This window comes from Polyodon spathula, chromosome 12 (genome assembly GCF_017654505.1).
Source record: "Polyodon spathula isolate WHYD16114869_AA chromosome 12, ASM1765450v1, whole genome shotgun sequence".
Taxonomy (NCBI): Eukaryota; Metazoa; Chordata; class Actinopteri; order Acipenseriformes; family Polyodontidae; genus Polyodon; species Polyodon spathula.
This window is the reverse complement of record NC_054545.1, coordinates 738,957-761,360: the sequence shown is the minus strand read 5'-3', so window position 1 is coordinate 761,360 and position 22,404 is coordinate 738,957. Positions and strand designations below refer to the sequence as shown.

Here is a 22,404-nt window from a genome sequence, read left to right as displayed (position 1 = left end):
ACAGACCAGAGCAGAAAGACAAGGTCCAGCGCCTCACCTGCTTCACCTCCCTCACACTGGCATTACAATCCCTTCTGTACAAACCGATCCCCAAAGGTTACATTGTTTCAGAAACACAATTCCACAACAAGCAGACCTGCTCTATCCATCCCCTTTAAATTAAACAAAGCAGCACACATGTTAGTTAAGGGGTCAGACAATCCAGGTCATACAAATATTGCACCTGTCCCGACATGGCTTACAACGCAGAGAACTTCAACCATGACTCTGTCACACGATAGCACAAAACCCACACATAAAGCAGGCATCAAGGTCCTCTCTGAATTGGGTTCCCTACACTGGCTTCCAAATACCCTGTGAACATCACACCATGCTGCTGAGAGTCCAAAACAAGTCCAAAACCAAGTCCAACACTGCCGCGTTCAGGAACATGCATCTGTACACGCAAACATTTAGTTAGCAATGTTTCTGCTTAAAATAAAACTGGTTCAGTGGAAGACTAGTGTTTTGTTGTTTTTTGTGATTGTCAGTATTTATTGTGTTGGTTATTTTTATAAATCAACGCTGTCTTCTTTGGAGGAACAGTAATTAGTCCTGGAGATGTTTATTTCAAATGAATCCTCGTTCTGGTTAACCAAAAGAGCCTCCCAGAGTAAGAGACTAACCTCGGAATTGCTCAGCAGGAGTGGGATCTCAGAGCTGGTGAGGTCAGGAATCAGGAGGGGCTCCCGTGCTGGGGCTGTTAGCAGCATGTTTCACTGCAAACCATTTGAAAAAGGTTCGGTGCAACTACAGTAACCAGGCCCCAGCTACAGCTGCTCTGAGCTGTTCCAAGATTGTTTCCATAGCAAAGTGAAATAAAGAGAGTCTAGGAAGCCCAGAGCTGGTTCAGGCTGGTTTCTAGACTAGGCCTCATTAATCCATGATTTTCACATTTATATCACTACTTCTCCAGTCAAATGACCTTGTCTGTAAAAAATTGAGCACTGCCGATGCCTTTTAAAGCTGTAGCAGCACAAAAAAAGGATACAAATAAAAAAAAAAAAAAAAAAAGCACCAAAATGAATCCTTAACCAAAGCAACACACCATAGAAGCACATTCAAACAAACAGTCAAACAGGGGGTTTGTATTGCTTATACAGTGCCATGCAGGGAAATCTCTGCAGTGGAATAAAGCAGGGATTCTAATAGTTCACTAGTAGTAATGCAGGTTAAAATATAGTCACTCACACACACACACACACTCGCACGCACGCACGCACGCACGCACCTTAGTTAACTGGCCCCCCATCTCAAACCACAGGATTTAGAACAGATATATACAGGTAGTGGACAAAAATGGAAACACCAATGTAATGTCACTTAATAGGACGTTGGACCAGTACGGCCAGTATGCACTGTGGCGTAGAGTCTACCATCCTCATTCTGCACGAGGGATGCGGCACCATTCTTCCACAAGAAAGTCTCAGACGTCGCTCCACAATATCCCATAAATGCTCGATTAGGGTTAGATCCGGTGACTGAGAAGGCCATGACATCAGCCCTCTTTCAGAGTCACTGAGGTCTCCTCTTGCAGCCATGCTAGCCATAATTATAGGCAACCAGGCCTGTCCAGCATTTTTAAACATGACCCTAAGCATGTTGGGATGTTATTTGCTTAATTAACCCATGAGCCACACCTGTGTGGAAACCCTTGCTTTCAATATACTTGGTGTCCCTCATTTACCCCGGTGTTCCCATTTTTTTGTCCACTACCTGTACATCACAAATATACTCTTTCTTTGTGACACAAGTTCTCTTGGATATTGGTTTGCACAACTCTCAGGTTCATAAATTGGAAGCATACCACTTTAAGCAGCCCCCCGCCCACTCGGCATTGCCTTACAGCGCCTACCTTAAATTGCTCCCCTTTCCCAACATTAGGGGGCCCACTTCCAGGCAAATTATTTTTAAGTTTTTTTAAAACCAAATAACCTTCTGAAATGGACCCTGATCTGTAGGCAATGTAGAAACTGCACTAACTGCTTCATAACAGTAAATAAGCATTATATCTACGGAGAGGGTGTGATTTATGTGGTTTTCACATGTACAATATTTAACAGCAGTACAGCCCTGAATTGTATCAATAAGAGTTACTTCTGTACAGCACAAAGTCAAGGCTATATTACAAAAAATAAATAAAAAAATAAAAGCTGGGGGTGACGGGGGCGGGGGGGGGTGACCCTGAAATAGTAAAAATCCAAATTTGCTTTGTACAGGAAACAAAAAACCTGCCTTAAAACTTTAATCTGTACAGTTCTATCTGTTTTAAACTTACATATATTTGAAAAAAAAAAAAAAAAAAAAAAATTCTCCCTAAAACACCAGATCAGTAACAGAGCTCCAGCATCATCAAGCTGATGGAAGCAGCAGCAGCAGCAGTGTGAGGATGAGGAGGAGAGTCACAAACTGGACTGCTGTGCCTGTGGCTGGGGTTGCTGCATTGCTGGGGCCGGCTCGCAGTCCTTCATCCCCTCGCCCTCCCCTCTCATGTACATCAGGAAGAGCGTGACGGTGGCGAAGGTAGCTGCGTTGACCGGGAATGCCCGCAGGAGAGTGGAGGTGAGGCCGCGGGTGAACACCCTCCAGCCTTCCTTCCGATAGCTCTGTTGCACACAGTCCAGGATCCCGTTGTACTGCGGCACCCCGCCCACCCCGTCTGCCTGCAGCCTGGACTTGATCACATCCACCGGGTAAGTGGAGAGCCAGCACATTATCCCGGACATGCCCCCTGCAAACAGGAGCTTGGGGATCATGTAAGGGTCCTCGGGCTCGCAGCCCAGGGAGCGCGTCAGGCAGTCGTAGGTGAGGAAGTAGAACCCGAAGGCGGGCGTCTCGCGGGCGAGAGTGGTCAGCATGCCGCGGTTGATCCCTCGCACCCCTTCCTTCCTGTAGATCCGCACCAGGCAGTCCAGGGAGTTCTTGTAGTGCTTCCTCTTGGATTTGTACTCACCGGTGCCCTGCATCTGCATGCGCGTCTTGGCCAGCTCCATGGGGCAGCAGATGATGCACTGTACGGTGCCCGCGGCCGACCCCGCAAGGAAATGGTTCAGCGGGCTGTCCTGCCCCAGCTGCCGCATCACGTTGCCCTGCACCCCGAACACGATGGCGTTGATGAAGGTCAGGCCCATCATAGGGGAGCCCATGCCTTTGTACAGACCCAGAACCTGACAAAGAAAGAATGGGAATTAGCACCAAGGTAACAAAATTCTGCCAATATATATATATATATATATATATATATATAGCATATTATAATATATTATATATATATATATAATATTATATATAATATATCGTTACAAATTCTGTGGGCTCAAACAGTACGATGTTCGAGAATCCTCAATCACGAGAAGCTTAGTAAAACATGGAATGGGTGAAACTGCTATGCACTAGGAGTCTTAGTCCTATCCCTGAAGTGAATATGAATACATGCGCTTGTGGCACAAACAGCAAGTCACAAGCAACGCAGCTGAGCTGGCTAAACTGTCAATGGCCCTGGCACCTCTGTGCTGGCGTTGAGTCTGTACTGCACGCTACAAATAAACTGTCAATGACCCTGGCAGCTCTGTGCTGCAGGTTAGAAACAGCACCATTTCAATCCTTCAGTCTATAGTGTTGCTTGCATTTCTAGATTAGCTCCTTAGTGTCTGTCTGCTGTACTCATGTATACTATAACCCAACCAAGAGAACAACGCAATGAACACTCCCATGAAACCACATTGATAATTACTGGATTGCAACTTCATCCACCTGAAATGCTATGCTTAACAGGCGAGCGGGCCAGGATTAACGGGCGAGCGGGCCAGGATTAACGGGCGAGCGGGCCAGGATTAACGGGCGAGCGGGCCAGGATTAACGGGCGAGCGGGCCAGGATTAACGGGCGAGCGGGCCAGGATTAACGGGCGAGTAGGTAATTCCAACGCTTTACCTCATTTCCCATTCTAAGATGAACGGTGCACTGTATATATTTACACAATTTAGCTTTTAAGAAGAAGAACAAATTGTAATTTGGTGCAAAGTGTTTTTCAGCTACTGTACCCGATGCTGCATCAAGCAGTGTCTCAGGTTTCAGCATGACTAAAACAAGCAGCAGAGTCACATTACAGCAACAGAGAAACACCAAGCCCTGCTTCAGCTTCCCAATCAACCAGGACAACCAGAGCAAAGCATAATACAGATATGTATATATTTAGTTATTCAATTTCTGCTAAGTAGGCATAAATAAAATAACCATTATTTGCATGTGTTTTATGTGTACTAGCATTAAAAGTGATTAAGAATTTGTTAAAATAATATAAAACAAAACAAAATGTTGTCCATTAATCATTATTACCATGATCTTATTTATTTTGTTAAATTAGGTTATATCACAAATAAGGTCTCAAAAAAAAAAAAAAAACCTTAAGAACTAGCCTATTAAAAAAAAACGGATTTCGTAATCGTGATTATTTGTTATCTGGATAAATGTAATCCAGCAGTGACATTTTCTGAAAAAACGGATCAAAATGATCTAGATAAAAGTAATCTTGATCACAAAATATAAGATTACAAAATCCGGATCACTTTGATCCAGATTAAAAGTTTTGCAGGGGATGACATTCTGCATAAAGTATTAATTATTTATTTGATTATAAAAGTTTCTTTACTTCTATGTTAAAAAGTTTTATTTTCATATTTTGATACAATGTAAAGCACATGTAACTAGCTAAGCAAGAAATTTGCAGTCTCTCGTATCTTGATGTCTGGGCAGAGAGCCAAAGACAGCAGGTCTCTAATCAAGACTAGTTTGAAACAATTTCTCCAAGGTCACCTGCCGTTTGCCATTCCTCTAGACGGCACGGTTAATGCAGGATAGAAATACTCGCTCTACCTTGCATGCCAACGACTTTCTGCTCAGACTGACGAGCATCAAGTCCTCAAAAGACTCCCCTTGGCTTTTCTGTCAGGGACAGCACACTTACAGACTCCTGTCGTACAATCGACTGGAAGCAGTGGAAAGTCCCGCGATACAAGGGCTTGTCTACATTTTGAACCTGAAGTCGGACCTGCAAAAGAAAAAGGATTGCATTAAAAACACAGCAGCACATGCCTCTCCAGCAGCATTCCAGATGCACTTCAATCACATAAGCCCGGCTATGCAGGTCAAGAACACACACAGAAACGTTCTGCAATGAGAGAACGATATTCACAAACAGACCATGGTTTTGATGGCTTATTTTATCTTTGAAGAACTGGACTATTATTTTTATTTGTATTTTGCCACACAATCAAGACTGAGAGAGACAGGAGGTATTCACCTTGACTGTATTTACTAGGTAACTCTCCCGTGAAGAGGCTTAGCCCTCACCCACAACAAATGAACCCCTTTGCTGTTAATGAAGGCAGCCCCGGCTCAGAAATAAAGACAGTTAAATGCAAACAAAAAGTAAATAAAAATAAAATAAATAACCTCCTACTGCTGTTTCGACTGAATTGGAATTCAGTTTCTGCTCCCTGATGACTGGTGCAGTGTTTCTACACACTAGAGCTATAAGCCTCAGCATGCCCACCTTCTGCAGTCCTGAACTTTGGAAGAAACCCCAAGTGCTTTCATGCTAGGCTGGGAGGTGTGGCAACGGCAATGGGTTGCATTCGGTTGGGATCGATGGCTTCAGACAAGGAGCGTCCAAACTGCCCATTTTAATTCTACTCAACCAGATCACAAAAGCACAAGTGCTGGGTTTTAAGGCTGACAGTTCCATGTCTCCATAACCCCCCTCCCCACACACACTGAAATCCTTGCCGTGGACGGCCCTGCATACAGATTTTCTTAATCCTGTCCTGCACCTTCTAAACCATCTTTTCCTTGCTATATACGTAAATAAACGCGATTATTCAAAATTCGTTTTTACCGGCAAGTCAGGCGGGACATCTTGTCTACAGGGGTGTCCTAGAGTTAAAACATGACATTCAAAAAACACAGCTTGTAAAGGTCAATATTGCAAAATGAGAAAAAAAAGACGACTAAAATATTAAGCAGATTGTGTTCATGTGCTTTAAAGATCACCCCTTTGCACAGCCCCAGGATTTGCTCGAAGGCTATTCTTGGGCTGGGGGTGGGGGGTGGGGGTTGAGTATAGCAGCTTCAGGACCTTTTCATGCATTCCCTGGCATTTCAAATGCAAGCTGTATAAACACAGAGGAGTGTTTATAAACATTTTCGCAGGTTAAACGATGCTTTGAAAATAACAAGGAGAAACCCTTGAAAAAGATTAAAACCAGTTTGAATGCTTCATGAATAGTACCCAATAATCTTGCATATGAGAATGCAGCTGAAACGTTTTTGAAACCATTAATTGTATCTGCCACACCTATAATGCATTACCATTGAACAATTTATGCAAATGTTATTTTACTATTGAAATACATAGAGAAACACAGGCATGTAACCTCTGCTGCTACCTCATACTGTCTCACTTCATTGCCTGATCACTTTCATATTTAATGTGAGCCCATTCACAGTCCTAATATACTGTGCAATATTAAACAAGATGTATTTTGTTTCAAAGCAAAAAGGATGCATTTGTAATGATCACTAAAAAAACAAAACAAGGACTGATGTTCCAACCCACCTTGACCGTGTCAAAGGGGTGCCCAACAAGGACACCTACAGCACCTGAAACGAAGCAGAGAAAGAGAGAGGAATTAGACTGTGCAATACGGGGGAGGAAATACACTGCTCCACTCTCCCTCTAGATACAAACAGCGTGTCTAAATAGGATCTAGACAGAAGCATCAAACGGTAATGACTATGGCTGGTGTAGAGTTGGAAATCAATGGGTTCACAAGCTTCCATCAACTGCAACTACACCCATAGTGTTCATTAACACAGTACTGCACTGCAACTGCTCAATAGCCAAGGGCAGACTGGACAGTACTGCACTGCAACTGCTCAATACCCAAGGGCAGACTGGACAGTACTGCACTGCAACTGCTCAATACCCAAGGGCAGACTGGACAGTACTGCACTGCAACTGCTCAATAGCCAAGGGCAGACTGGACAGTACTGCACTGCAACTGCTCAATAGCCAAGGGCAGACTGGACAGTACTGCACTGCAACTGCTCAATAGCCAAGGGCAGACTGGACAGTACTGCACTGCAACTGCTCAATACCCAAGGGCAGACTGGACAGTACTGCACTGCAACTGCTCAATAGCCAAGGGCAGACTGGACAGTACTGCACTGCAACTGCTCAATACCCAAGGGCAGACTGGACAGTACTGCACTGCAACTGCTCAATACCCAAGGGCAGACTGGACAGTACTGCACTGCAACTGCTCAATACCCAAGGGCAGACTGGACAGTACTGCACTGCAACTGCTCAATACCCAAGGGCAGACTGGACAGTACTGCACTGCAACTGCTCAATACCCAAGGGCAGACTGGACAGTACTGCACTGCAACTGCTCAATACCCAAGGGCAGACTGGACAGTACTGCACTGCAACTGCTCAATACCCAAGGGCAGACTGGACAGTACTGCACTGCAACTGCTCAATACCCAAGGGCAGACTGGACAGTACTGCACTGCAACTGCTCAATACCCAAGGGCAGACTGGACAGTACTGCACTGCAACTGCTCAATACCCAAGGGCAGACTGGACAGTACTGCACTGCAACTGCTCAATACCCAAGGGCAGACTGGACAGTACTGCACTGCAACTGCTCAATACCCAAGGGCAGACTGGACAGTACTGCACTGCAACTGCTCAATACCCAAGGGCAGACTGGACAGTACTGCACTGCAACTGCTCAATACCCAAGGGCAGACTGGACAGTACTGCACTGCAACTGCTCAATACCCAAGGGCAGACTGGACAGTACTGCACTGCAACTGCTCAATACCCAAGGGCAGACTGGACAGTACTGCACTGCAACTGCTCAATACCCAAGGGCAGACTGGACAGTACTGCACTGCAACTGCTCAATAGCCAAGGGCAGACTGGACAGTACTGCACTGCAACTGCTCAATACCCAAGGGCAGACTGGACAGTACTGCACTGCAACTGCTCAATACCCAAGGGCAGACTGGACAGTACTGCACTGCAACTGCTCAATACCCAAGGGCAGACTGGACAGTACTGCACTGCAACTGCTCAATACCCAAGGGCAGACTGGACAGTACTGCACTGCAACTGCTCAATACCCAAGGGCAGACTGGACAGTACTGCACTGCAACTGCTCAATACCCAAGGGCAGACTGGACAGTACTCACTGCAACTGCTCAATACCCAAGGGCAGACTGGACAGTACTGCACTGCAACTGCTCAATACCCAAGGGCAGACTGGACAGTACTGCACTGCAACTGCTCAATACCCATGGGCAGACTGGACAGTACTGCACTGCAACTGCTCAATACCCAAGGGCAGACTGGACAGTACTGCACTGCAACTGCTCAATACCCAAGGGCAGACTGGACAGTACTGCACTGCAACTGCTCAATACCCAAGGGCAGACTGGACAGTACTGCACTGCAACTGCTCAATACCCATGGGCAGACTGGACAGTACTGCACTGCAACTGCTCAATACCCAAGGGCAGACTGGACAGTACTGCACTGCAACTGCTCAATACCCAAGGGCAGACTGGACAGTACTGCACTGCAACTGCTCAATACCCAAGGGCAGACTGGACAGTACTGCACTGCAACTGCTCAATACCCAAGGGCAGACTGGACAGTACTGCACTGCAACTGCTCAATACCCAAGGGCAGACTGGACAGTACTGCACTGCAACTGCTCAATACCCAAGGGCAGACTGGACAGTACTGCACTGCAACTGCTCAATACCCAAGGGCAGACTGGACAGTACTGCACTGCAACTGCTCAATACCCAAGGGCAGACTGGACAGTACTGCACTGCAACTGCTCAATACCCAAGGGCAGACTGGACAGTACTGCACTGCAGCAGAACAGTAAAAACTAGCAGGACTGAGTTCAATTTACCACCACTTTTTCTGGTTCAACACGTAGCACAATCCAGTTAAATAAACAAACAGTCTTCCTCTTGCTAGGATATGATTAGACCCTGAGTTTAGTTAATCATAAATATCTTACACACTCCCTGGTTACTGAATACCAAGCTCCTGCAGATATATCATACATGCAATATAAATATGACTCTCAATGCATAAAGCCAGTCCGATTCCAATAGCTCACTGCAATGCTTCAAATAGCAAGCCATGCTGGAGGGGCTCGTCTCCGACCCCCAATCACAGTGTCTCTCCTAGCCACACCCCTCAATGTAAACAAAGCGCCCTTTTACAGAACTGCCATCCTCTGCTGCAGAACCACCGCGCAGTCCAGTACTCACAACTAAGCAACTGAACCTGCCTTGATACAGCTCATTCCACACCAACTCAACCACAGTCATGCCATTCGTCTCAGGTCTTGCTAGATAAATTCTTTTTTTTTTTTTTTTTTTTTTTTAAAACACTTTTGGTTTCAAGTCCCCTAACTGGTCATTAACCCCCTCTGAAATTTGAATTTTTGGTATTTCTACCAAGTTTCGATAGATGTTGACAAGATCTACAAGAATCAAGCAAAACATTTTGATATCCACAGATTTTAGATTTATGGTAGATTTTTGAAGTTGCAAAACCCTACCAGGAAATAAGAAGCTACCAGCCCTACAACTACAGTAATGCTGTAATCTCTGAGGTCACTTCTATTAGTGCTAGTGGGAGCACACTTTCATTGTACCTTATTTGCTCAGATTTAATTCCTGTGCAACAAGCAGTCATGTGATAAACTGTATTAGAGTTTCACTGTACAAATTCAAAATATCTGTGACCTTTCCTTTACAATGCTTGCAATTGGTCATACCTTTCACCTGATTGACAGGAGATTAACTGTAACATTGGCAGACAATGTCATGACCTCATCACACACGCCCTGTGATTGCAATTGGACAGTAAAGGGGTGTGCATACCTTTCCCCATAACGAGACAGAGATGCACCAACGCCTGTGTTTCATACACTACTGTACATCATCCCAAGTTACAGCACTAGGCATGGCAAAATAGGAGGTTCGTCCATATAAAATCCACTGGAAAACCTGTAGAAAGACTAAGCCCAAGCTATGGTCAGAGAATTCTTCAAGCATTGCTACATGTGTTGAAACGTTTAGCACTGCAATTATGCCGTGGCTGATTTCGTGAGGCTATTTATTTTGAACAGCCCAGCTTGATACAGTATGCATTGTCAAAGACCACCAGTTCTTAGAAAGTTTAAGGATCTTCCAAAACTTGGTGAATATCTACTTTTCCAGCAAGCACATCGCCTTCCTAGATTCTCAGTTTTCAGCTTAGCCTTTCTACATGCACTCTGCCACAGCTGTTACTGTAAAACAGAGGTGATTCATAACTCTTAGCTTCCTCTGTTTAGTTTGATGCAGTTCAGAGTTGATTCATAATTCTGCAGCTGTTTTTAAAATGTGTTTACTTCAAGTCTTGAAGCCAGGAGGTATTCTTGTGGTTTTGAATGTCAAATTAGGCTCAGCTAGTTTAACAGCAGGTACCTCTTTGGTATGCAATAATTGATCGGCTTCATCACACAAGCAACTTTGTTTAGAGAACAAATGTTACAATTTAATTTTTATTTAAAGTAAATTAGGCAGTATAGCTGTATACCCTAGTGCTCCGGTTTTAATGTTAGAGGTCTGTAATAAATACTTTATGCAATCATTTTGCAGTCAGTTTTACTGCATGCAATGAGCACAACGTTTAAAAGGAAACTGCATGCTTCACTTAATTCTTGCTTCAACGATCTGGGCTAAGGCTAGTTAAGCGACTTAAGGATTGCCTGGGTTTTGCGAGTCTCAGACTGCAGTGTTCGGTGCATACCACAATTCAACAAGGACCAGCAACGCCACTGCAAATCGTGCCTGAGCTCAGCGAGGAAGGTTGTTGACCTGCAGCGCTGACTCAACCTTGACACAACGAACTCGCCGACCCGAGAGCTGGCAAGCACTCTGCTGTAAATCATGCCTCTGTTTTTAGCGTTGAGTTCACAGAAACGTCACGGAAACGATAAGGTCAACGCTTCTGGGTAGTTAGAATGATGACTGACTACAAATTTGACATGCATTAAAAAATTAAACTACTGTATATTTTACTATTACAATGGCTTATTTTTATATTGTGGATGCCCCAATCATTTGCTTTGGGCTGGAACGGTGTTGGGTCCCCCTTGGTAACAAAAGTCAACTAGTTTTTGACTTCACTCCACATCTACAGCAAGGCATTCACACGGACCGTGCTAGAGTAATTATAATCTAGTTATATGGAAGTCAAACTTATACATGTTTTACATACTGGTAGACTGCAAAATCGTGAAAACGTACAGTGTAATTGTACATAAAACATTGCACAGTACCACAAGATCTACTAACTACATTAATATAATCTTAGCAAAGGTAAATAACCACCGACATCTACAGGTGTGGCCAAAAGTTTTGCATTACTATAAAATTATCGAAATAGAACATAAACTAGTTGTCTCAATCCTAAAAGTCCGGGTGATGCAAAACTTTTGGCCGGAGATGTAAATTCACGGCGGTTTAGATTTAGTCGCATACCCTTCCTTCCATCGCCGGACAAGACGCTTAAATTAAACCTCCTGCGTTTACATGGCACCAATATTTACTGGAGCAATTCCGATCTTGACTTGCACCATCTAAAATATTCTGTTCATAATTATTCAAAGGGGGGCGGGGTAAAACGGTTAGGCTTGAATGATATAATACCAGAAGGTATGATTCCACTTCACATTACAAAGCATGCCCCCCCCCCCCCAAAAAAAAAAAAAAAAAAAAAACAACAACAACAAACAACGCGCTGTAATTGACGAATGGAGGCCGAGGTCGATTTATTAGGTAACGCTGTCACATAGGTGAAACTTAAATGTTGCCCAATCACAGTGTATTCAACAACCAAATCTGATGAAGAACCAGAAGTGTTTCAGACTCTCTTGGTCTATTTGTTTCGTCTTGTCTTCTAAGCTGTCCCTATTGCGTGCTCCCTTCTTCACACACGATGTTTACAAAACGCATTCCCTGCTGCGTCACTGAAAATGTAAATCAGTAAGCTGTTCTCGTGTGTAGACTGCACTATATATTTGGCTTTCGTTTGTTTCTCTGTAACGCTGTGTCACACAATCACACAGCTTCGTTCCATTTCCCTTCTATTTCTGACTGGGAAGGGGGAGAGGTGTATACCCCTTTTGGTTTTTTGGAGGAACTATCTGTCCAATGGCGGCGTTGTTAATGGCTAACACCCCTTCGCGCATCCCTCCCCTCTCCGCTCATTTGCTGAGTCTGAGTCTGGCTTTGTGGCGCTGCGGATACAGTCCGCAGAAACCGGCAAATGCAAAGAAACAGAAATAGATCTGTGCAGACCATACAGAAAATAAGGACAGCGTACTACTAACAGTGGAGATGGAGAATGTTGCGTAAAACTGTCAGTATGAGTTCTCTCACAGCACTAAAAGTCAACATACATTTAAATTAAACGTGTATGATCTGTTTAACCAGCCAGACGTCACTGGCAAAAATTGACCCAGCTGAAGTGTAATGTACAGCGAGGGATAGGCGCCCGTGACAGTCTTACTGGTCTATGATTAGCACGGAGATGGTATTAATAAACAGTATCCTGCCAGCAGCTTGTCAGAACTGCATACTGCTGCAATCTCGCTCAGCTGTGTAGCTCGTGGGCGTTTACATCACACCCAAGTACATGGTATCAAAACAGACACATCTTTACTAGCAGCTGCATATTTTATTACAGTAAAAATGCACCCAGGGAATTATTTTAAAGGCTGAACAAAGACTGGTAGGAAGAGTCTCAAACGTACTTGTTTTTTTGTGAGTGTGATGCCGAGGCGCTGGAACAATTTTTATAGTGGGGGTGCTGTAAGCCATTGAACAAAACTGTAATCCCTGTATATGATAGCAGCAATGCAGAGCCAGGGGTGCTGCGGCAGCCCCAGCACCCTTAGTTCCAGCGGCCCTGGTGTGACGTGTGTGAGGGAAGGGTTTCCTACAGGGTACGTCCTGAGTTGCGTGCCAAACAAACCTACCTGCACCTGCAATTCCAGAGTGTTTATTTTTACAATTTTGAAGCACAGGGGTGTGTACTAGGCATGGCGTCACAATCAGAGATATTGTTGTACAGGGAGGCTGGGTGCTCCCTCCTCTTAGTATTTCGTGAGATCAGCTGGGTAATATCTAGACTGGGTAGCATTTTAGTTCACATCTCATTACAGGAGCAACATACAGATAATAACCAGGAAAAGTGCAGTTTCAAAAATGAAACATTACCTTCAATAGAAAAACAGATAAGCTGCTCAACAACCAAATATTGTGAGCCCGGTTTAGAAAAGTCTACCAGTCCTGCACCCTCGACTGGGCTTCAAACCTTCCCTCAATGCAGAATATCAAGACTATCAACCAGGGCTGAATTCCAGACTGAGAGGCAGCCAGTGGGAGCATCCAAACACAGTATTTGTTTTTCTTGTTTTACTTTAAGAAATGGCTTGACAGATTCAGCAGATTGGGTAGAAAAATAACAAATAAAAACACCCATTCAAAGCAACACTGGGCTCTCTCCCTGCCTGGAATCTGTAACTCAAACTGATGTGTTGCCAGTTATGCCTAAGGGTGAGAAAAACCAAGTCCTTGAAAATAATGGAAGAAATCAACTAGATTCAAAACCAGAGTCCCACAAGGAGGCCAGCAGCATATCAATAATAAGAAAAATACATCTACAGTATACTAGATTAATATTGCTACTGATTGAATTGTGTTCAAGTAAAGGGTTGGTCAATATGAATTGAACCTAAGGTCGTAGAGTCCCACCGTACAAGAATTTCTTTCCTAGAGATAACCTTGAGGAGGTCCAGCTGGTCTACATTTCCTGTGGCCTTTAAATGCACTCGTTAATTAAATGCACGTAGTTCAAACTCCTTTCTGATCACAGCTTGAAAAACCAACCCAAACCGGACTGTGCTGCTTCACCCAATCCAGGTTTCACACATGCTTGATTAAGCCCAGTGTATAGCTTAACCCTAGTGTATATTGATTAACCCTAGTGTTAACCCCAGTGTATAGGTGTGTCTTACTGAGCTCACTGAATACCAGGGGGCTGTCGCTCACTCTCCAGGGTCGATGTGTTCACACCTGTGTGTCTTACTGAGCTCACTGAATACCAGGGGGCTGTCGCTCACTCTCCAGGGTCCACACCTGTGTGTCTTACTGAGCTCACTGAATACCAGGGGGCTGTCGCTCACTCTCCAGGGTCGATGTGTTCACACCTGTGTGTCTTACTGAGCTCACTGAATACCAGGGGGCTGTCGCTCACTCTCCAGGGTCGATGTGTTCACACCTGTGTGTCTTACTGAGCTCACTGAATACCAGGGGGCTGTCGCTCACTCTCCAGGGTCGATGTGTTCACACCTGTGTGTCTTACTGAGCTCACTGAATACCAGGGGGAGCTGTCGCTCACTCTCCAGGGTCGATGTGTTCACACCTGTGTGTCTTACTGAGCTCACTGAATACCAGGGGGCTGTCGCTCACTCTCCAGGGTCGATGTGTTCACACCTGTGTGTCTTACTGAGCTCACTGAATACCAGGGGGCTGTCGCTCACTCTCCAGGGTCGATGTGTTCACACCTGTGTGTCTTACTGAGCTCACTGAATACCAGGGGGCTGTCGCTCACTCTCCAGGGTCGATGTGTTCACACCTGTGTGTCTTACTGAGCTCACTGAATACCAGGGGGCTGTCGCTCACTCTCCAGGGTCGATGTGTTCACACCTGTGTGTCTTACTGAGCTCACTGAATACCAGGGGGCTGTCGCTCACTCTCCAGGGTCGATGTGTTCACACCTGTGTGTCTTACTGAGCTCACTGAATACCAGGGGGCTGTCGCTCACTCTCCAGGGTCGATGTGTTCACACCTGTGTGTCTTACTGAGCTCACTGAATACCAGGGGGCTGTCGCTCACTCTCCAGGGTCGATGTGTTCACACCTGTGTGTCTTACTGAGCTCACTGAATACCAGGGGGCTGTCGCTCACTCTCCAGGGTCGATGTGTTCACACCTGTGTGTCTTACTGAGCTCACTGAATACCAGGGGGCTGTCGCTCACTCTCCAGGGTCGATGTGTTCACACCTGTGTGTCTTACTGAGCTCACTGAATACCAGGGGGCTGTCGCTCACTCTCCAGGGTCGATGTGTTCACACCTGTGTGTCTTACTGAGCTCACTGAATACCAGGGGGCTGTCGCTCACTCTCCAGGGTCGATGTGTTCACACCTGTGTGTCTTACTGAGCTCACTGAATACCAGGGGGCTGTCGCTCACTCTCCAGGGTCGATGTGTTCACACCTGTGTGTCACTGAATTACTGAGCTCTCTGAATACCAGGGGGCTGTCGCTCACTCTCCTGGGTCGATGTGTTCACACCTGTGTGTCTTACTGAGCTCACTGAATACCAGGGGGCTGTCGCTCACTCTCCAGGGTCGATGTGTTCACACCTGTGTGTCTTACTGAGCTCACTGAATACCAGGGGGCTGTCGCTCACTCTCCAGGGTCGATGTGTTCACACCTGTGTGTCTTACTGAGCTCACTGAATACCAGGGGGCTGTCGCTCACTCTCCAGGGTCGATGTGTTCACACCTGTGTGTCTTACTGAGCTCACTGAATACCAGGGGGCTGTCGCTCACTCTCCAGGGTCGATGTGTTCACACCTGTGTGTCTTACTGAGCTCACTGAATACCAGGGGGCTGTCGCTCACTCTCCAGGGTCGATGTGTTCACACCTGTGTGTCTTACTGAGCTCACTGAATACCAGGGGGCTGTCGCTCACTCTCCAGGGTCGATGTGTTCACACCTGTGTGTCTTACTGAGCTCACTGAATACCAGGGGGCTGTCGCTCACTCTCCAGGGTCGATGTGTTCACACCTGTGTGTCTTACTGAGCTCACTGAATACCAGGGGGCTGTCGCTCACTCTCCAGGGTCGATGTGTTCACACCTGTGTGTCTTACTGAGCTCACTGAATACCAGGGGGCTGTCGCTCACTCTCCAGGGTCGATGTGTTCACACCTGTGTGTCTTACTGAGCTCACTGAATACCAGGGGGCTGTCGCTCACTCTCCAGGGTCGATGTGTTCACACCTGTGTGTCTTACTGAGCTCACTGAATACCAGGGGGCTGTCGCTCACTCTCCAGGGTCGATGTGTTCACACCTGTGTGTCTTACTGAGCTCACTGAATACCAGGGGGCTGTCGCTCACTCTCCAGGGTCGATGTGTTCACACCTGTGTGTCTTACTGAGCTCACTGAATACCAGGGGGCTGTCGCTCACTCTCCAGGGTCGATGTGTTCACACCTGTGTGTCTTACTGAGCTCACTGAATACCAGGGGGCTGTCGCTCACTCTCCAGGGTCGATGTGTTCACACCTGTGTGTCTTACTGAGCTCACTGAATACCAGGGGGCTGTCGCTCACTCTCCAGGGTCGATGTGTTCACACCTGTGTGTCTTACTGAGCTCACTGAATACCAGGGGGCTGTCGCTCACTCTCCAGGGTCGATGTGTTCACACCTGTGTGTCTTACTGAGCTCGCTGAATACCAGGGGGCTGTCGCTCACTCTCCAGGGTCGATGTGTTCACACCTGTGTGTCTTACTGAGCTCACTGAATACCAGGGGGCTGTCGCTCACTCTCCAGGGTCGAATGTGTTCACACCTGTGTGTCTTACTGAACTCTGCTGAATACCAGGGGGCTGTCATTCACTCTCCAGGGTCGATGTGTTCACATCTGTGTGTCTTACTGAGTTCAGTGAATGCCAGGGGGCTGTCGCTCACTCTCCAGGGTCGATGTGTTCACACCTGTGTGTCTTACTGAACTCGCTGAATACCAGGGGGCTGTCGCTCACTGTCCAGGGTCGATGTGTTCACATCTGTGTGTCTTACTGAGCTCACTGAATACCAGGGGGCTGTCGCTCACTCTCCAGGGTCGATGTGTTCACACCTGTGTGTCTTACTGAACTCACTGAATACTGAATGTCATTACAGTCCATAATTGCTGTAATGACGTGTAAAGTCATTCATTTGAAATGTTTCCATGTAAACTATGGCACTGGTGCCTTCCAATGCCATGATTGTTGACTATCAAGAAGCAGGGCCACTGGAGTTTGAAAAAACAACAATATTTTAGGACATCATTTATAAAAGGCAGCCACAATGTTATGTGTAGCATAACAGCAAACTATTTGCAAAATTACTGCAAAAACCTGACGTGCGCATTGCTTTGAAAAGCAAAGCCTGTCTTGCTAAGCTCAGTGTAAAACCTGGAACAGGAGTCTAATTTGCATGGCTTTCCCTTTCCCTAATTTTACTGAAAGCAAATTCCTGGGCTGGGGTGCGGCACGGACAGAGACAAAAGCCTCGACAACGTAGATCTTTTAAAAGGTACACCTTAGAAAAACCGCCAACCCACTCCAAAGAGACAGGGCTGGGGAAGTGCAGCAAGGCGCCTGTCGTTTTAAACAGAAATGCCACTTTAATCCATGAATAAACAGAGGACTTTTTGTTGCGCTGCGCAGTACCTATGCAGTCGCTGTCTGTGAAGCCAAAGATCCCTTTCACCTGGTTGAATGTCACATGCTTCTGGATCTTCACAACGTTTCTGTAGAATCTGGAGCTCATGCTGCAGAAAAATATATAATTTAGTACAGCGCTCCCTCTTTCACAAAAAGCAAGGGACAGAGAGAGTTTTCAGGTGCTCTGCTCCCAGATTGTGGAATGCATATCAGAAGTGCTACATCAGTTCATGGTTTTAATATTATATTAGACCAAACTGTTTTTATTTGTGATCATTGAAAAGGCAAAGTTTCCCCAGGAAGCAACACTGAGGGAAGCGAAAGGGGCTCGTGGTCATACCCCATGTAGTCCAGATCGGAGAAGATGAAGGTTTTGTTCACGTCGAACCCGCAGGCGATGATATCCTTGGCATTTTCAACAGCGTATCTGTGGCAGTCTTCCAGTGTCAGGTCCTTCCACAGGTACTTCTCATCATCGGTCAGCTGGATGACCAGGGGAATGTCAAACACATCCTGCAGCCACCTGGGAGTCCAAAAAGAGCCATCAGACCAACTTGAACCTGCAGCCCGTGAATCATTAGAAACACCACAAGAGCCTTCCCTGCTTCAGACACCCTTTAAATTAGCCACTTAACAGGATGCTGTTCTGCACTTTTAACAGGACGCTGTTCTGTGCTTTTATGATGGGTCAATGATTGTGCACTTTCCCAATATTGCCCAGTTTTTGCACTGAATTTAAAGTAAACGACCAATCTGTTCAGGTGTGTACGGGTCACCTTTACTTTAACCCTTATTAAGATTGTGATCACATGGTTTAGTTTTGTACTCTGGAAGCAGGTAAACATCTAGAGCAGATTTTCTGGCTTCTTTCCTCTATTCTACAGACACAGCGAGCATATTAGCTGAGCAATGCGGTTCTGGGTTTCCTGTGGCTCTGCTAACTTACTTTGTAAAAATGATAGGTATAAGGTGCCCCATGTGCATGGCCTCCGAGGAAGGGCCTCTGCCTGTGTACAGGTAGAACGACTTCTTATTCTCGTAGGCATCGAGGATCTGGTGCATGTCTCTGGAAAACGATACAACACATGAGTTACAATACAGTCCTATCTTAGAGAGACGATACCACACAAGGTTTCTGTGAAATGCAATTAGCCAAGAGATACAAGTTATCAACGTGCAAGCGCTGTAAACATGTTTGCAAATTTAAGTGCAGTGCCAAAGTTTAGAATTGGAACATTTAGCCACACAGCTCCCTCTAGTCCATCCTTGGACCCATTTTTGTGCACCATTTCAGTCAATGCTGATTTGTAGTAAATCGCTCTGAGAAACTGGCCTGCTGTCTGAATCGCTGGACGCACTCGGAAGGACTGCGAACATTGTAGAAGGGTAAGAAGCTAAGACCTGTTTCAATGAGACAGTAAGCCAGCGCTCTGCTATAGACAGAGCTGAGAGGCAGGGCTGCTGCACTTGCCTGTGTGAGAAGAAGATCCCTCTCCTCAGGAAGCGATGTGCTTTCTGTCCTGTCACTCTCTCTATCCGCTCAATCAGCTCCGCCTCTATCTTACTGCTTCCAAACCGCACTGACATCACAAGAACAACAATATACCAGCTGTGATTCACAAGATCATTTCCAACCCCCCCCCCCAACATAGTACAGTCTGTTAAAAAGATTTCTGAATAGCTAAATCATTCATCTTCTACTGTGTGATCTAACAACAACAAAGAATTTGGTTCCCTTGTAAATACTAATGATTAGCTAGTGTGCTGCTCACCAATGAGTTTTTCATAGTCCACTCCTTTAGCGTTTGAAGTGGCTACAGTCCAGGGGTCAACGAGGTCGTCTCCCTCCTCCACGGCTGCAGGGCCGTTCTCACCTGACGCCGCGCAGTCCGTCGGAGGACAGCCTGCCTTGTAGTCCTGCCTGCCTTGTAGTCCTGCCCTGAGACTCTTTTGTAATCCAACTTCAACTGCAATAAAAGCTTTACCGCAACATCAATCTCCTCCTGATGGGAACACAAATCTCAGTCCATAAAAACAAAACAGCTTCCTTTGGGATCATTTCCAAGAGGTCTCATTCCTTTCACAGGCACTGAATCCCTGGTAAAGTACAGCTTAAAGGGTTCGTTCCTTTCGCAGGCACTGACTCCCTGGTAAAGTACAGCTTAAAGGGTTTGTTCCTTTCACAGGCACTGAATCCCTGGTAAAGTACAGCTTAAAGGGTTCGTTCCTTTCATAGGCACTGAATCCCTGGTAAAGTACAGCTTAAAGGGTTCGTTCCTTTCATAGGCACTGAATCCCTGGTAAAGTACAGCTTAAAGGGTTCGTTCCTACCTTTGCAGCCTTTCCTGTTTTCAGCGCTCTCACTGCTTCCCCTTGCGCAGTGACTTTCTCATAGAACTCCATTGGGCTCCCTAAGTCTGAGAATCAGTCATTGTGTCTGCTAGAACGTGCAAGGGTGCGCACAGCTGCCTTTCTGATAAAGGGTCAATAAAATGCCTTCGGGTTTAAAATAATAATTAAAATGATCCAGGATGGTCTACAAAAAAAAAAAAAAAAAATTAATTAATAAATAATAATAATAATAATAATGAATACGCAACATTACTGGAAGTATCCAGCACATTTATAACTTGCCATTTTTTGGAAATCACTTTTATTTCTAATGACTTTCATGTAGATGAACTTATTTAAATTGGGAATATTACAAATTTAGAGCAAGCTTTTACAAGTTCTAATCTGGGGCGGGGGGTCAAACATTTTAACCACAGACAGGGGTGGAATTAAGACTCCTGTTTAAACCATTCCAGGTTTTACTACGAGCTTGATTAGCCATAGCGTATAGGTAACAAGCTCAGGTGTGTCTTATTGAACCAGGAATGGCTCAAAGTGCTATGCAACGGGAGCCTTATTTCCTTCCTCGTTGGCACGTCTGCATTGCGTGACTAAACTGAAGACACACAAGCAGTTTGAGGAATTCAAGTAGCTTGACTAAAACTCCAGTGTGGCTCTGAAAACATTCCCTGAAGACAAGATCAGCCCTGAGGAGGCAGGTGGGAGACAGTGGAGTAATGAATGAATGGGAACTGCCGCTGTGCTTACTGTAATCATGGTGCACAACAAGTTCATTATCTGATCTACACACGTAATTCTAATCTGAACGGCATTTATAATAATGACAGGTTAGGCATACAGCCAGTATATTCAAGAATCTCATCAAGTACACTTGTACGCGGCGCTGCTGACAGTCTGGAGCACGACCCAGAAAAACGGAAACATGTCCAGTATTATGCTACTCCAGGATATCTTTTTCTATGTTTCGAGAGGAGAGCACAGTGGATATAAACACCTGTCAATGTTTCTCTTACCCGGGAGAAAGGTGGACAGTCACAGCCGGTTTCAGAAATGCAGATTCTCACACCAGCACATCGCCTCAGAAACACGAGAGCACCACTCAACAGGAACCCCGCGGAAACCCGGATCAACCAAATTACGGATCAAACAAAAATACTTTATTTACCGCGCCTGTCTAGAATGAGAACATCAGCAAACATAGACACGCTTATGAGGTTAATACAAACTCCTACTTCTATCGCGAATTGTCGAGATGACATGTTATAAAAAATGACAAGTCGGGTTGTTTTTGTGGCAGGACCCGCGCCCTGTGTTTGGATCGCACGCAGTTTATCCCCGCGTTTGAAGAGCAGTGCAGCTTGCTTTCTTCTGGCATGGAGGAGATCCATTGCGCATCGCCGTGCTTTCTCGCCGGTATGTTAGGCAGTTACATTAAACCATGTTCTTGTTGCAGAGCGGGATGTTTTGTTTGTAAAAGTCACGTCACACCACGGTAGCCTTTTGCTGCTGTTTCATAAGTCATTCAGCAGCTCATAGTGACTGAGCAAAAATTCTCCTAATAACACAGTGGCGTAGTAGGAACCTGTTTATTTATTTATTGATCTGTTTATTTGTGTTAGCTTTGCAAACCTCAGTTCCTGCAGTGAAGACTGCTTGTGGTTTAAAATGTGAACACATTGGTAATGATTGATCGGTTAATACAAACAAGCAAACAAAATCGTGTGAAAAAAAGTGTGAAATGCAGCCCCTGACCAGAAAATAAAATACTTTTATTTTGTCTGCACTGGTTGAAGCGTTTATGAGGCAATGAGACTGATCCCTCTGTTCTTGCCATTTTATAAATACACTCGTGATTGTGTTTGGTCTCAGACACGTTTACCATTTTGGTAAAGCACGCACTTTTGGTTCCAATGTGCACACTTACTGATAGAAAGGAGACTGGGTGCAGATACAATTGATGCTCAAGTGTGGTTTCTCTGTTTTTATAATCTTTTGGTTTCCTAGTTTGTTGGTTGATGTAGTGCCGCATGTCTACAGTAGATGGCGGAGTTGTAAAGCAAATGCGCAACCCTGAGGCGGTCGATGCTGTGTACCGAGAGATTGAGTTTTGTTATCTACTTGAAAACACCAACAAACTGCCTCACATGTAGACAGAAACAGTGCATTTGAATATAAAGGGAATCAGAAATTTGCAAAAACAACTAAGCTGTGTGAGGGACAGCCATTTACATTAACAAATGTGCTGCATGTTTGATGTGCCTCTGTGCAACAAAAATAAGTATTCATTTTAATTCATTTAAATGAAGCAATTATATCATTTTATTATCTTTTTTCACATGCACAGGTCTTTGGCATCAGAAAAATAATAATAAAAATGTGTC

At 45.3% G+C, this 22,404-nt stretch overlaps 1 protein-coding gene and 1 pseudogene across 3 annotated transcripts; both read right to left on the bottom strand.

The window, feature by feature from the left end:
• Window positions 1-2,332: 2,332 nt before the first annotated feature.
• LOC121324275 (mitochondrial basic amino acids transporter-like) lies at window positions 2,333-6,715 on the bottom strand. 3 transcript variants are annotated; one of them, XM_041265986.1, is made up of 4 exons: window positions 6,655-6,700; window positions 5,935-5,972; window positions 5,005-5,088; window positions 2,333-3,206 (listed from the first exon to the last, which is right to left on the bottom strand). In XM_041265986.1, the coding sequence occupies exon 4, from the start codon at window positions 3,183-3,185 to the stop codon at window positions 2,442-2,444; it is 744 nt and encodes a 247-aa protein (XP_041121920.1). In that variant the 5' UTR covers window positions 3,186-3,206; window positions 5,005-5,088; window positions 5,935-5,972; window positions 6,655-6,700; the 3' UTR covers window positions 2,333-2,441. The 3 variants fall into 3 exon arrangements, with proteins under 3 accessions (XP_041121920.1, XP_041121921.1, XP_041121919.1); XM_041265987.1 differs by lacking the exon at window positions 5,935-5,972 and having other exon boundaries at window positions 6,655-6,715; XM_041265985.1 differs by having other exon boundaries at window positions 5,005-5,972; window positions 6,655-6,674.
• An 11,229-nt stretch (window positions 6,716-17,944) lies between these two features.
• Window positions 17,945-21,290, bottom strand: LOC121324284 (annotated as a pseudogene).
• Between the last annotated feature and the right edge of the window lie 1,114 nt (window positions 21,291-22,404).